Source organism: Oncorhynchus kisutch, linkage group LG27 (genome assembly GCF_002021735.2).
Source record: "Oncorhynchus kisutch isolate 150728-3 linkage group LG27, Okis_V2, whole genome shotgun sequence".
Taxonomy (NCBI): Eukaryota; Metazoa; Chordata; class Actinopteri; order Salmoniformes; family Salmonidae; genus Oncorhynchus; species Oncorhynchus kisutch.
The window spans coordinates 43,743,478-43,759,551 of NC_034200.2; the positions used below are offsets into that span (position 1 = coordinate 43,743,478).

At 44.0% G+C, this 16,074-nt stretch overlaps 1 protein-coding gene across 1 annotated transcript in view; it reads right to left on the bottom strand.

Moving 5' to 3' along the window:
* Window positions 1-14,112: 14,112 nt before the first annotated feature.
* The window catches only part of LOC109877922 (calcium/calmodulin-dependent 3',5'-cyclic nucleotide phosphodiesterase 1C-like), a 56,405-nt gene continuing 54,443 nt past the window's right edge, over window positions 14,113-16,074 (bottom strand). The window contains exons 9-10 of the mRNA XM_031807374.1: window positions 15,908-16,009; window positions 14,113-14,288 (exon numbers count right to left, since the gene is read on the bottom strand). Coding sequence (XP_031663234.1) covers window positions 14,150-14,288; window positions 15,908-16,009 — 241 coding nt within the window. The 3' untranslated portion in view covers window positions 14,113-14,149. The remainder of the gene's footprint in view (window positions 14,289-15,907; window positions 16,010-16,074) is intronic.

A 16,074-nucleotide genomic window follows, 5' to 3' on the forward strand; every position in this document is an offset into this window, starting at 1 on the left:
AAATACAGGCGGTAACGGATACAAATACAGGCGGTAACGGATACAAATACAGGCGGTAACGGATACAAATACAGGCGGTAACGGATACAAATACAGGCGGTAACGGATACAAATACAGGCGGTAACGGATACAAATACAGGCGGTAACGGATACAAATACAGGCGGTAACGGATACAAATACAGGCGGTAACGGATACAAATACAGGCGGTAACGGATACAAATACAGGCGGTAACGGATACAAATACAGGCGGTAACGGATACAAATACAGGCGGTAACGGATACAAATACAGGCGGTAACGGATACAAATACAGGCGGTAACGGATACAAATACAGGCGGTAACGGATACAAATACAGGCGGTAACGGATACAAATACAGGCGGTAACGGATACAAATACAGGCGGTAACGGATACAAATACAGGCGGTAACGGATACAAATACAGGCGGTAACGGATACAAATACAGGCGGTAACGGATACAAATACAGGCAGTAACGGATACAGATACAGGCAGTAACGGATACAAATACAGGCGGTAACGGATACAAATACAGGCAGTAACGTTTTGTTTTGTATATGTTTTATTGACTCCAAATCAGATTTGAAAACATTAAGAAAAAGGGCCTTTTTCTTCATACATTTTGATTTGTATATGAAACATTTTCCTAGTAAAATAAAGAGATGTATGACATACTCACGTTCAATTGTGGAATCAGTGTAGTAAAATAATATGTAAAACTTTATTTTGTTGCCAAGATATAAAATTGTGTTGCCAAGATATAGTTTTACATCAGTCCAGAACACTTCACTATATAAACAAAGACAGAATAAGTGTTCAATCGATTCTCTTTCTAATTCACAAAAACTGCATTCACTGGTAACATCAGGTACATATTTAGACATATTTAGAAATATTTAGAAATCAAGCTATTACACGGATAGCATCTATGGAGCATCTTAAAGGAGATCTCCTTTACGTTATTGGTCACCAAAACTTTGTGTGTAGTGAACCAAGCACTACGTGAGTTTACATCAGACAATGAAGCCCAACAAAATATCAAAGAAAATGTAGAAAATATCCCTTAATAAACAATTGTTGAATTTCTTATCTAGTAAACCTATGCCATTCACCTGGATTTCGCTTAAAATAGGAGATATTCCAAAATATGCATTATTCTGTAGTAATGTTTTTATCCCACTAGATATAGCTTTAATAACTGTCATATTCCTTGCTTGAAAGTCGTATCGTTCCATAAATTCTCTCCGTGTATATAGATTCCCATTAATATTAACTAATTGGCTGACAAGGACAATGTTTTTAGAGAACCATTTATGGTTAAATAACATCTTGTTTCTATTTAATTATGAGGTGAAAAGTTGTGTTTATACAACAAAGCCCAGCACATTAAAGCCTGCTTGTGAAAAGCCGCCAATTCCACAGGAAGTTTGCCCACAATATACGGGCATTGTAGTAAAAAATGAAGCCCTTCAAGCTTCTGAAAAACTAAGTGAGGTATAATATTTCAGAAACAATGAGGATTTTTTATGTACCTTTTAACCCAGTTGACTTTGATTGAAGAGAGTGAAGTCTAAGACATTTAGACGGCCATCACAAACCCCGTCGGGGATAACATCTCTTTATCTTATGTGGCTTGTTGTGGCTTGTTGTGGCTTGTTGTGGCTTGTTGAATGTGGCTTGTTGAATGTGGCTTGTTGTGGCTTGTTGAATGTGGCTTGTTGTGGCTTGTTGTGGCTTGTTGTGGCTTGTTGAATGTGGCTTGTTGTGGCTTGTTGAATGTGGCTTGTTGTGGCTTGTTGAATGTGGCTTGTTGTGGCTTGTTGAATGTGGCTTGTTGTGGCTTGTTGAATGTGGCTTGTTGTGGCTTGTTGAATGTGGCTTGTTGTGGCTTGTTGAATGTGGCTTGTTGTGGCTTGTTGAATGTGGCTTGTTGTGGCTTGTTGAATGTGGCTTGTTGTGGCTTGTTGAATGTGGCTTGTTGTGGCTTGTTGAATGTGGCTTGTTGTGGCTTGTTGAATGTGGCTTGTTGTGGCTTGTTGAATGTGGCTTGTTGTGGCTTGTTGAATGTGGCTTGTTGTGGCTTGTTGAATGTGGCTTGTTGTGGCTTGTTTTTCTTATGTGGTATAGAGTATAGGCACACATTCAATATGTTGGTAACTAACCACTGACTGATTTACCCTGCTAGATTTAAACATAGATCCATATGTAGCTAATAAACTAAATCATTATAGGAATAATGCAACAATCATATGAATCCCGTTTAGATTATAAACATGATAAGATATATAGCTAATTCTGCTAATCAGAACATCTATATTTACTAAGCTGTAGAATTCCGTGGGATATTATATGTGAAAGCACAGATAGAGAAACATCGTACTTTCTTCAGAGGGAGAACATCAAATCATGAATCATTAAATGCTAAATAAATGGCCAAAGCGTTTCTCCTATCATATGATATCTCCACATATACAGCTTGGCAGAAGTTCAATATCATGATATTATTATAATAATAGACAGTAGTCACTTATAGATCATATTCTATATGGGGTGTCTTATAGTTTTAAAAACAGCCAAGTTACAACTGGCCATGTCTCAATGGCATCTTATTCTCTATATATAGTGCACAAATTTTGTCCATGGCCCATAGACAATAGGGTGCCATTTGGGACACAGCTCATTGTTAATTGCCTAGTACTGTTCATTAAGGCACATTTTAAACAAACAACAACATTGTAATAATGGCACCCAACATTATTACAATGTTGTTGTTTGTTTAAAATGTGCCTTAATGAACAGTACTTGGCAATTAACAATGAGCTGTGTCCCATATTAAACCTATAGGAAGAAAGGAGAGAGAAAGATATGGATGTCCAGAATAATACATTTTAGTACAGCAAAGCTCTGAATGACACACAGGAACAACTAGTCTAGTCAGGTCAGGTATAAAGGTGACTTTAACGTCAGTACAGCTAAGCCTGGAATGACACACAGGATCACCAGAAATAACTACCTCAGTATAAACATGTTTAACTTTTAATCACAAAGAAAGGTTTAAGGTGTTATATAAAGGTAAAGGATCAGATCAAATGCAAAACAGAATCTTCTATATATGAACAGTGGATAGACATATTTGATCTGATTTGTTTCAAAAAATAGTCTCTAACCCTAGTCTAGTCAGGTACAGGTGACTTAGCATTGGTCGCCCGGAATAGGCTAGTCAGGTACAGGTGACTTAGCGTTGGTCGCCCGGGCTAGTCTAGTCAAGTACAGGTGACTTAGCGTTGGTCGCCCGGGGCTAGTCAGGTACATAAAGGTGACTTAGCGTCGGTTCCCAGGCTAGTCTATTTAGGTACAGGTATAAAGGTGACTTAGCGTCGGTTCCTCAGGCTAGTCTATTTAGGTACAGGTATAAAGGTGACTTACTGTCGGTCCCCCAGGCCAGTCTAGTCAGGTACAGGTATAAAGGTGACTTAGCGTCAGTCCCTCAGGCTAGTCTATTTAGGTACAGGTATAAAGGTGACTTAGTGTTGGTTCCTCAGGCTAGTCTATTTAGGTACAGGTATAAAGGTGACTTATCGTCGGTTCCTCAGGCTACTCTATTTAGGTAAAGGTATAAAGGTGACTTAGCGTTGGTTCCTCAGGCTAGTCTATTTAGGTAAAGGTATAAAGGTGACTTAGCTTCGGTTCCTCAGGCTAGTCTAGTCAGTACAGGTATAAGGGTGACTTAGTGTCAGTCGCACAAGCTTGGCTGACGCTGTTCCTAACAGAAGGTGAGGTTAACGGCTGTGACAGGCGCTAAAGGTCTAGAGGAGTATTCCAGGTGAGTTACAGGTGAGTTACAGTTATGTAATTAACACATACAGTTCAAGGGTGAAGTTTACATAAACTTAGGTTGTTATCATTAAAACTCATTTTTCAACAACTCCACAAATGTCTTGTTAACAAACTATAGTTTTGGCAAGTTTATTAGGACTTCTACTTTATGCATGACGCAAGTAATATTTCCAACAATCGTTTACAGACAGATTATTTCACTTATAATTCACTGTATCACAATGCCAGTGGGTCAGAAGTTTACATACACTAAGTTGACTGTGCCTTTAAACAGCTTGGAAAATTCCAGAAAAAGATGTCATGGCTTTAGAAACTTCTGATAGGTAATTTACATCATTTGTACCTGTGGATGTATTTCAAGGCCTACCTTCAAACACAGTGCCTCCTTGCTTGACATCATAGGAAAATCAAAAGAAATCAGCCAAGTCTGGTTCATCCTTGGGAGCAATATCCAAATGCCTGAAGGTACCACGTTCATATGTACAAACAATAGTATGCAAGTATAAACACCATGGGACCACGCAGCCGTCATACCGCTCAGGAGGGAAACGCATTCTATCCCCTAGAGATGAACGTACTTTGGTGTGAAAAGTGCAAATCAATCCCAGAACAACAGCAAAGGAAGCCATAAGCCATAAAAAAGCCAGACTACGGTTTTCAACTGCACATGGGGAAAAATATTGTACTTTTTGGAGAAATGTCTTCTGGTCTGATGAAACAACTGTAAGCACGGGGGTGGCAGCATCATGTTGTGGGGGTACTTTTCTGCAGAAGGGACTGGTGCACTTCACAAAATAGATGGCATCATGAGGTGGAAAATGATGTGGCTATATTGAAGCAACATCTCAAGACATCAGTCAGGAAGTTAAAGCTTGGTCGCAAATGGGTCTTCCAAATGGACAATGACCCCAAGCATACTTCCAAAGTTGTGGCAAAAAGGCTTAAGGACAACAAAGTCAAGGTATTGGAGTGGCCATCACAAAGCCCTGACCTCAATCCCATAAAAAAATTGTGTGCAGAACTGAAAAAGTGTGTGCGAGCAAGGAGGCCTACAAACCTGACTCAGTTACACCAGCTCTGTCAGAAGGAATGGGCCAAAGTTCACCCAATGTATTGTGGGAAGCTTGTGGAAGGCTACCCAAATCGTTTGACCCAAGTTAAACCATTTAAAGGCAATGCTACCAAATACTGATCGAGTGCATGTGAACTTCTGACACACTGGGAATGTGATGAAAGAAATAAAAGCTGAAAATAATTAATTCTCTCTACTATTATTCTGACATTTCACATTCTTAAAATATAGTGGCGATCCCAATTGACCTAAGACAGGGAATTTTCACGATTAAATGTCAGGAATTGTGAAAAACTGAGTTAAAATGTATTTGGCTATGGTGTATGTAAACTTCCGACTTCAACTGTAGATACATCCAGTTGGGGGTGTCGGTGGATTGAAGAGTCTGTGAAGGCTCTTTACCCATAATGCATCTCAACTGTAAAAACAAAAACAATGTCAATCACAACATAGGGAAGGAAGGGTTTGGCTCAAATAACCTGCAATAAGCAACAGGGTTGGGTTCCATTACATTTCAATTCAGTCAATTCAGTAAGTTCTCAAGATCTGAAGTTCAGATTTTTCCTCATTGCTTCAAAGAGCTCTCATGTATAAAGTAGAGGTTGGCTCTTACGTACTCTACATATGATAAGAAACAGCGGATGGAGGTTGGAGGGATGACATGTAATAGTCTCTGTCCAGTAGAGAGTGTTAGAGCTTCAGCCTCCTGGTCTGCTGCTTGATCCTAGTGCAGATCTACCGCTGAAGGGAAACAACATAGAACTTCATGTTACCTGTCAATAGAGGTCGGTGTCTCTTCCCTTCATGTTAACTGTCAGTAGAGGTTGGTGTCTCTTACCGTCATGTTACCTGTCAGTAGAGGTTGGTGTCTCTTACCTTCAAGTTACCTGTCAGTAGAGGTTGGTGTCTCTTACCTTCATGTTACCTGTCAGTAGAGGTTGGTGTCTCTTACCGTCATGTTACCTGTCAGTAGAGGTTGGTGTCTCTTACCTTCAAGTTACCTGTCAGTAGAGGTTGGTGTCTCTTACCTTCATGTTACCTGTCAGTAGAGGTTGGTGTCTCTTACCGTCATGTTACCTGTCAGTAGAGGTTGGTGTCTCTTACCTTCAAGTTACCTGTCAGTAGAGGTTGGTGTCTCTTACCTTCAAGTTACCTGTCAGTAGAGGTTGGTGTCTCTTACCTTCATGTTACCTGTCAGTAGAGGTTGGTGTCTCTTACCTTCATGTTACCTGTCGGTAGAGGTTGGTGTCTCTTACCTTCATGTTACCTGTCAGTAGAGGTTGGTGTCTCTTACCGTCATGTTACCTGTCAGTAGAGGTTGGTGTCTCTTACCTTCAAGTTACCTGTCAGTAGAGGTTGGTGTCTCTTACCTTCATGTTACCTGTCAGTAGAGGTTGGTGTCTCTTACCTTCATGTTACCTGTCAGTAGAGGTTGGTGTCTCTTACCTTCATGTTACCTGTCGGTAGAGGTTGGTGTCTCTTACCTTCATGTTACCTGTCGGTAGAGGTTGGTGTCACTTACCGTCATGTTACCTGTCAGTAGAGGTTGGTGTCTCTTACCTTCAAGTTACCTGTCAGTAGAGGTTTTTTGTCTCTTACCTTCATGTTACCTGTCTGTAGAGGTTGGTGTCTCTTACCTTCATGTTACCTGTCAGTAGAGGTCAGTGTCTCTTACCTTCATGTTACCTGTCGGTAGAGGTTGGTGTCTCTTACCTTCATGTTACCTGTCAGTAGAGGTTGTTGTCTCTTACCTTCATGTTACCTGACAGTAGAGGTTGGTGTCTCTTACCTTCATGTTACCTGTCAGTAGAGGTCAGTGTCTCTTACCTTCATGTTACCTGTCAGTAGAGGTCAGTGTCTCTTACCTTCATGTTACCTGTCGGTAGAGGTTGGCTGTCTCTTACCTTCAGGTGTTTTGGTCACTCTGTGGAGACTCCGCCCCCTCTGACATAAGAGAAAATGTTCCCTGAAAAACCTGTTTAATATACAGTATAATGACACCTACACTTCTGTAATGGTGGGCTGGTGTCTGCTGCACTTCCAGTCTGTGTCCTCACTCCATCCCTCTCTCCTGTCCTCACTCCATCCCTCTCTCCTGTCCTCACTCCATCTCTCTCTTCGGTCTTCTCTGTGCATTTGTCCTGATGTAAGTTGAGCTCCTCTGGCACTTCACTCTCCTCTTCTCCCACTCCCTCCACCTCTTCTTCCTCTCCCTCTTCCTCTCCCTCTCCCTCCTGTGACTCTGTATCTCCCAGCTCTGTTTCAATTTCTCTCTCCTGGGGTTCCATAGTGTCTTCCTGCAGCACTCTCTCCTCCTCAGCCTCCCTTCTGGCCTTCTCCTGTGTCTCTGGAGGAACACACATACACACACACATGCACACACACAAAAGTGTCAAGGGATATTGATTGGTTGGTTGGTTGATTGATTGATCGATCGATAAAACTACAGACAAGACACCTTTAGTGGCCTGTGTCTTCCATCTCTCTCTGTTCTGATAAACCTCTTCGTTCCACAGAGCCTTGAAGTTCTTCAGGTCCACAGCCAGTAGAGAAAAATGTCCAGTAGCACTGCCCTCTGACCCGGTACTTTTTACACTACCACGCTTAGCATCCTCACAGCTAATACTGTTTAGACTGGAGAGAGGAGAGGAGAGGAGAAGAGAAGAGAGGAGGGGAGGGGAGGGGAGGGGAGGGGAGGGGAGGGGAGGGGAGGGGAGGGGAGGGGAGGGGAGGGGAGTAAAAAGAAAAAGGTATCTACATGGTTGACAGGGAGAAGACTTATAGTTAACTGAGACTGGACCACTAGAGGAGAGATAGTTTCTACAGGGTTGACAGGGTGAAGACTGTGAAGTTGCCAACTCTCGGAGTGAAGGCCTGTGTTTGGGATAACAGCAGTGTTTAATCCTCCACAGACTCGACCACACAGCGGGTGTAACAGTGTATAACAGGGAATAACAGTGCAATCCTTCACAGGCCCTGAAACTCATTTTGACTTTCTCACAGTCCTTGGAGCCGGATGACCGCATCATCTCCTGGACCCACTGCCACACACTGAGAGGTCCAGAAGATACACTGTGTTGGCGATGCGCTCTTTTCCTACAGGAGAAACAGGAAGTAGAAGCCGGTACCAGGAAGTAGAAGCAGGAATTGTGGTACCTGGAGCGTCTGAACCCTGCCAGGCTGAGTGACGCCTCGTTGATGAGCGGAATGACAATCTTCTCCGTCATTTCTGTCAACACGGTGAAGGTTGGAACCACAATGAAGTCTATAAACCCTGGAGACAGACACATAGAGAGGCCAGTGGTTATCCACCGTGTTTTAACCGTGGCACACCTTGATGGGATAAACAATTCTACAGCACAACTAACATTTCATTTATTTACTGGTAATGACTTGTATTTTTATTTTTGCAGAGCGTACCTGTCCCCCTGCGGGAATCGAACCCACAACACTGGCGTTGCAAAAGCCATGCTTTACCAACCAAGGCACATGGGACTCTCTCATCACACTTTTCATTTTCCATTTGTTTTGTCTTGTCTTCCTCACACCTGGTTCCAATTCCCTCATTACATGTTGTGTATTTAACCCTCTGTTCCCCCCATGTCCTTGTCCGGAAATGTTTATTGTAAGTGCATGTGCACGTTTAGCTGGTGTGCAGCGGTTTTGTACCTATTTGACTGTTTGTTCTGGATGCCGGTGGTTTTATGTGTTAAACTGCTCCGTTGTAAACCCAGTTTTTGCTCTCCTGCGCCTGACCTCCCTGCCGCCAGTACGCTGTATTCAGTTAAGGTGTATGTAAACATCTATTTTTTTGTGACAAAGGTTTTTTGTAGATTAAATTGGGTTTTGTCTAGAGACGAGTGGTTCTCTGCATTTTAAAGCTGCAACCACAGAGTGACAATCGGGTTCTTCATCTTAAATTATGAATACATTTTTTGGTCGGAATACTTGTGTAAATAAGGCTTTCTAGAAAGATTTCTAAAAACCTGTTTATGGGGTATTGTGTGTCTCTTTTTAAAATCCATTTTAGAATTAGGCTGTAAGGTAACAAAATATGGAAAAATGGAAGGGGTCTGAATACTTTCCAAACGGACTGTATATCACAATGTATGATACTTACTTTACTGTTCATGGAAATGTATCACATATGTCAGGGTTGAGGTTATATAACTCACCTATCTGGGACTGGGCCACCATGGTTGACTTGTTGTCAGGGTTGAGGTTATATAACTCACCTATCTGGGACTGGGCCACCATGGTTGACTTGTTGTCAGGGTTGAGGTTATATAACTCACCTATCTGGGACTGGGCCACCATGGTTGACTTGTTGTCAGGGTTGAGGTTATATAACTCACCTATCTGGGACTGGGCCACCATGGTTGACTTGTTGTCAGGGTTGAGGTTATATAACTCACCTATCTGGGACTGGGCCACCATGGTTGACTTGTTGTCAGGGTTGAGGTTATATAACTCACCTATCTGGGACTGGGCCACCATGGTTGACTTGTTGTCAGGGTTGAGGTTATATAACTCACCTATCTGGGACTGGGCCACCATGGTTGACTTGTTGTCAGGATTGAGGTTATATAACTCACCTATCTGGGACTGGGCCACCATGGTTGACTTGCGGTCACACAGAGGAGAGAAGGGCAGTCCTAGCTCCGCCTCCTTATCGCCCTGGAGACACACAGCACATCACATGATCAACATGATGACATCACACCGTCAATAACCCAATCAAGACACCCAATGGACTGGAAGATTCTCTTCTCAACACTGATCTTGAAAAAAACGTAAAAACATGAAAATCAATCAATTCACCATTATTAACTCAATGGAAAAATATAATTATTTATTATCAAAAAATGTAAATACTATGGATGACAGAGAAAAACACATTGGTACAATTTAAAGCCAAGTGGCAAACAATAATGCAGGCACCAGGTACTGGGGATGGAGGTGTGACTAGGTACTGGGGATGGAGGTGTGACTAGGTACTGGGGATGGAGGTGTGACTAGGTATTAGTGATGGAGGTGTGACTAGGTACTGGGGATGGAGGTGTGACCAGGTACTAGGGATGGAGATGTGACTAGGTACTAGGGATGGAAATGTGACTAGGTACTAGGGATGGAGGTGTGACCAGGTACTAGGGATGGAGGTGTGACTTCTTAAAACCTCTTAAGGATCGGGCCCTTTTTTTTCTCAATTTTCGCCGAAAATGACATACCCAAATCTAACTGCCTGTAGCTTAGTAGGCCTGAAGCAAGGATATGCATTTTCTTGGTACCATTTGAAGGAAGCACTGGAGTTTGTGGAAATGTGAAAGGAATGTAGTTGAATATAACACAATAGATCTGGTAAAAGATAATACAAAGACAAAAAAAACATATTTTTGTATTTTTTGGTTCCGTCATCTTTGAAACGCAAGACAAAGGCTATAATGTATTATTCCAGCCCAGGTGCATTTTAGATATGGCCACTAGATGGCAGCAGTGTATGTGCCGAGTTTTAGTCTGATCCAATGAACCATTGCATTTCTGTTCAAAATGTTGTATCAAGACTGCCCAAATTTGCCTAATTTGTTTATTAATAACTTTTCATGTTCAAAACTGTGAACTCTCCTCAAACAATAGCATGGTATTATTTCACTCTAATATCTACTGTAAATTGGACAGTGCAGCTAGATTAACAAGAATTTAAGCTTTCTGCCCATATCAGATATGTCTATGTCCTGGGAAATGTTCTTGTTACTTTCAACCTCATGCTAATCGCATTAGTCTAAGTTAGCTCAACCGTCCCGTGGAAGGGACAACGATCCCAAAGAAGTTGTGTTTGAGCCAATCAGTTGCGTTGTTTAGGTAGGGGTGGTATACATAAGATAGCCCTATTTGGTAAAAGACCAAGTCCATATTATGGTAAGAACAGCTCAAATAAGCAAAGAGAAACAACAGTCCATCATTACTTTAAGTCATTAAGGTCAGTCAATTCATTTCTTCAAGTGCAGTCGCAAAAACCATCAAGTGCTATGATGAAACAGGCTCTCATGAGGACCACCACAGGAAAGGAAGACGCAGACTTACCTCTGCTGCAGAGGATAATTTCATTAGAGGTAGCTGCACCTCAGTTTGCACCCCAAAAAGAAGAAGAGACTTGCTTGAGCCAAGAAACACGATCAATGGACATTAGACCAGTAGAAATCTGATAATACTATAAGGCTATAAGACCTGTCAACACAGCATAATAAACTATAACACCTCCCTCTGCAACTGGATCCTGGACTTCCTGACAGGCCGCCCCCAGGTGGTGAGGGTAGGTAGCAACACATCTCCCATGCTGATCCTTAACACTGGAGCTCCCCAGGGGTGCGTGCTCAGTCCCCTCCTGTACTCTCTGTTCACCCACGACTGCATGGCCAGGCACGACTCCAACACCATCATTAAGTTTGCTGACGACACGACAATGGTAGGCCTGATAACCGACAACGATGAGACAGCCTATAGGGAGGAGTTCAGACACCTGACTGGGTGGTGCCAGAATAACAACCTATCCCTCAATGTGACCCAAGACTAAGGAGATGATTGTGGACTACAGGAAAAGGAGCACCGAGCACGTCCCCATTCTCATCGACGGGGCTGTAGTGGAGCAGGTTGAGAGCTTCAAATTCCTTGGTGTCCACATCAATAAAAAACTGGATTGGTCCAAACACACCAAGACAGTTGTGAAGAGGGCACGACAAAGCCTATTCCCCCTCAGGAAACTAAAAACATCTGGCTTGGGTCCTGAGATCTTTAAAAGGTTCTACAGCTGCAACATCGAGAGCATTCTGACCGGTTGCATCACTGCCTGGTATGGCAACTGCTCGGCCTCCGACTGCAATGCACTTCAGAGGGTAGTGGGTACGGCCCCGTACATCACTGGGGCTAAGCTGCCTGCCATCCAGGACATCTACACCAGCCGGTGTCAGAGGAAGGCCCTGAAAATTGTCAAAGACTCCAGTCACCCCAGTCATAGACTGTTCTCTCTACTACTGCATGGTAAGCGGTACCGGAGTGCCAAGTCTAGGACAAAAAGGCTTCTCAACAGTTTTTACCCCCAAGCCATAAGACTCCTGAACAGGTAATCAAATGGCTACCCGGATTATTTACCCCTCTTTTACGCTGCTGCTACTACTGTTTATCTTATATGCATAGTCACTTTAACTATACATTCATGTACATACTACCTAAATTGGCTCGACCAACCAGTGCTCCCGCACATTGGCTAACCGGGCTATCTGCATTATGTCCCGCCACCCGCCATCCCCTCTTTACACTACTGCTACTCTGTTCATCATATATGCATAGCCACTTTAACGATACCTACATGTACATACTATCTCAATCAGCCTGACTAACAGGTGTCTGTATAGAGCCTTGCTACTGTTTTTTAAAATATATTTTTACTGTTGTTTTATTTCTTTACTTACCTACACACACACACACACACACACACACACACACACACACACACACACACACACACACACACACACACACACACACACACACACACACACACACACACACACACACACACACACACACACACACATACCTTTTTTTGGCACCATTGGTTAGAGCCTGTAAGTTAGCATTTCACTGTAAGGTTTACACCTGTTGTATTCAGCGCACGTGATAAATAAACTTTGATTTTATTTTATTTGATATAACCCTGTAAGTGTTGTCAACACAGCATAATAAACTAGAACCCTATAAGTCCTGTCAACACAGAATAATTAGAGGTCAAGGGTTAGAAGTCAGAGGTTACCGGTCTGAAGAACTCCTCCAGAAGGGATACTGTCCAGCGGTGGTATAGGGTCAGAGGTCAGAGATTACCTGTCTGAAGAACTCCTCCAGAAGGGATACTGTCCAGCAGTGGTATAGGGTCAGAGGTCAGAGGTTACCTGTCTGAAGAACTCCTCCAGAAGGGATGCTGTCCAGAGGTGGTGTAGGGTTAGAGGTCAGAGGTCAGAGGTTACCTGTCTGAAGAACTCCTCCAGAAGGGATGCTGTCCAGTGGTGGTATAGGGTTAGAGGTCAGAGGTTACCTGTCTGAAGAACTCCTCCAGAAGGGATGCTGTCCAGCGATGGTGTAGGGTTAGAGGTCAGAGGTCAGAGGTTACCTGTCTGAAGAACTCCTCCAGCAGGGATACTGTCCAGCGGTGGTATAGGGTCAGAGGTCAGAGATTACCTGTCTGAAGAACTCCTCCAGAAGGGATACTGTCCAGCGGTGGTATAGGGTCAGAGGTCAGAGGTCAGAGGTTACCTGTCTGAAGAACTCCTCCAGAAGGGATACTGTCCAGCGGTGGTATAGGGTTAGAGGTCAGAGGTTACCTGTCTGAAGAACTCCTCCAGAAGGGATGCTGTCCAGCGGTGTGTGTAGGGTCAGAGGTCAGAGGTTACCTGTCTGAAGAACTCCTCCAGAAGGGATGCTGTCCAGCGATGGTGTAGGGTTAGAGGTCAGAGGTCAGAGGTTACCTGTCTGAAGAACTCCTCCAGAAGGGATGCTGTCCAGCGGTGGTGCAAGGTTAGAGGTCAGAGGTCAGAGGTTACCTGTCTAAAGAACTCCTCCAGAAGGGATGCTGTCCAGTGATGGTGTAGGGTTAGAGGTCAGAGGTTACCTGTCTGAAGAACTCCTCCAGAAGGGATGCTGTCCAGCGGTGGTATAGGGTTAGAGGTCAGAGGTTACCTGTCTGAAGAACTCCTCCAGAAGGGATGCTGTCCAGCGATGGTGTAGGGTTAGAGGTCAGAGGTCAGAGGTTACCTGTCTGAAGAACTCCTCCAGAAGGGATGCTGTCCAGCGGTGGTGCAGGGTTAGAGTTCAGAGGTCAGAGGTTACCTGTCTAAAGAACTCTCCAGAAGGGATGCTGTCCAGCGGTGTGTGTAGGGTCAGAGGTCAGAGGTTACCTGTCTGAAGAACTCCTCCAGAAGGGATGCTGTCCAGCGATGGTGTAGGGTTAGAGGTCAGAGGTTACCTGTCTGAAGAACTCCTCCAGAAGGGATGCTGTCCAGCGGTGGTGTAGGGTTAGAGGTTAGAGGTCAGAGGTTACCTGTCTGAAGAACTCCTCCAGAAGGGATGCTGTCCAGCGGTGGTAAAGGGTTAGAGGTCAGAGGTCAGAGGTTACCTGTCTGAATAACTCCAGAAGGGATACTGTCCAGCGGTGGTATAGGGTTAGAGGTCAGAGGTCAGAGGTTACCTGTCTGAAGAACTCCTCCAGAAGGGATGCTGTCCAGCGGTGGTGCAGGTCCCATGTCTTAGCTGGGTGGCTGATATCAGCTGTATGGAGCAGCAAAGACATGGCTTTGGGTTTATCAATCCTGGTGGACACACACACACACACACACGCGCACGGTTAGATAGTTAACAGTAGAGACAGGGCTTTGGGTTTCTCAATTCTGGAGAGGGGGCAGAGAGATAAAAGGGTAAATCCATGCCATCACAGCAGACAGTCTGTACGTGTTGTAACAACGACAAGGTCAGAGTTCAGCAGACAGTCTGTATGTGTTGTAACAACGACAAGGTCAGAGTTCAGCAGACAGTCTGTATGTGTTGTAGCAACGACAAGGTCAGAGTTCAGCAGACAGTCTGTATGTGTTGTAACAATGGCATGGTCAGAGTTCAGCAGACAGTCTGTATGTGTTGTAACAACAACAAGGTCAGAGTTCAGCAGACAGTCTGTATGTGTTGTAACAAAGGCAAGGTCAGAGTTCAGCAGACAGTCTGTATGTGTTGTAACAACGACAAGGTCAGAGTTCAGCAGACAGTCTGTATGTGTTGTAACAACGACAAGGTCAGAGTTCAGCAGACAGTCTGTATGTGTTGTAACAACGACAAGGTCAGAGTTCAGCAGACAGTCTGTATGTGTTGTAACAATGGCATGGTCAGAGTTCACTCAACATGTATCTATCAGTCTGACCCAGCAGGAACTAATAGAGGATCAGGACAGAGGAGAGGACAGGAACTAATAGAGGATCAGGACAGAGGAGAGGACAGGAACTAATAGAGGATCAGGACAGAGGAGAGGACAGGAACTAATAGAAGATCAGGAGAGATGAGAGGACAGGAACTAATATAGTCTCAGGACAGAGGAGAGGACAGGAACTAATAGAGCATCAGGACAGGAACTAATAGAGGATCAGGACAGAGGAGAGGACAGGAACTAATAGAGGATCAGGACAGAGGAGAGGACAGGAACTAATAGAGGATCAGGACAGAGGAGAGGACAGGAACTAATAGAGGATCAGGACAGAGGAGAGGACAGGAACTAATAGAGCATCAGGACAGAGGAGAGGTCAGGAACTAATAGAGGATCAGAACAGAGGAGAGGACAGGAACTAATAGAGACTCAGGACAGGAACTAATAGAGGATCAGGACAGAGGAGAGGACAGGAACTAATAGAGTATCAGGACAGTGGTGACAGAGGAGAGGACAGGAACTAATAGAGGATCAGGAGAGATGAGAGGACATGAACTAATAGAGCATCAGGACAGGAACTAATAGAGGATCAGGACAGAGGAGAGGACAGGAACTAATAGAGCATCAGGACAGGAACTAATAGAGGATCAGGACAGAGGAGAGGACAGGAACTAATAGAGCATCAGGACAGAGGAGAGGTCAGGAACTAATAGAGGATCAGGACAGTGGTGACAGAGGAGAGGACAGGAACTAATAGAGGATCGGGAGAGATGAGAGGACAGGAACTAATAGAACATCAGGACAGAGGAGAGGACAGGAACTAATAGAGGATCAGAACAGAGGAGAGGACAGGAACTAATAGAGGATCAGGACAGAGGAGAGGACAGGAACTAATAGAGGAACAGGACAGAGGAGAGGACAGGAACTAATAGAGGATTATTACAGTGGTGACAGAGGAGACAGCAGGAATGGGGGAGGAGATATAGATGTATATAAGATCCGGAGGCTGTTAAGTCTCACCCCTCCGGTTGCTGGAGAAAGTTCTTCATATGTTTCAGCTGCTGGAAGTGGCAGGACATGTCTGTAGCCAGAACCATCTGTACCACCAGGCCCCTCAGCTCTCTACAGACAGACAGACAGACAGACAGGTTAGGGTTAGGGTTAGAGAGAGGAGCAGGACATGTCTG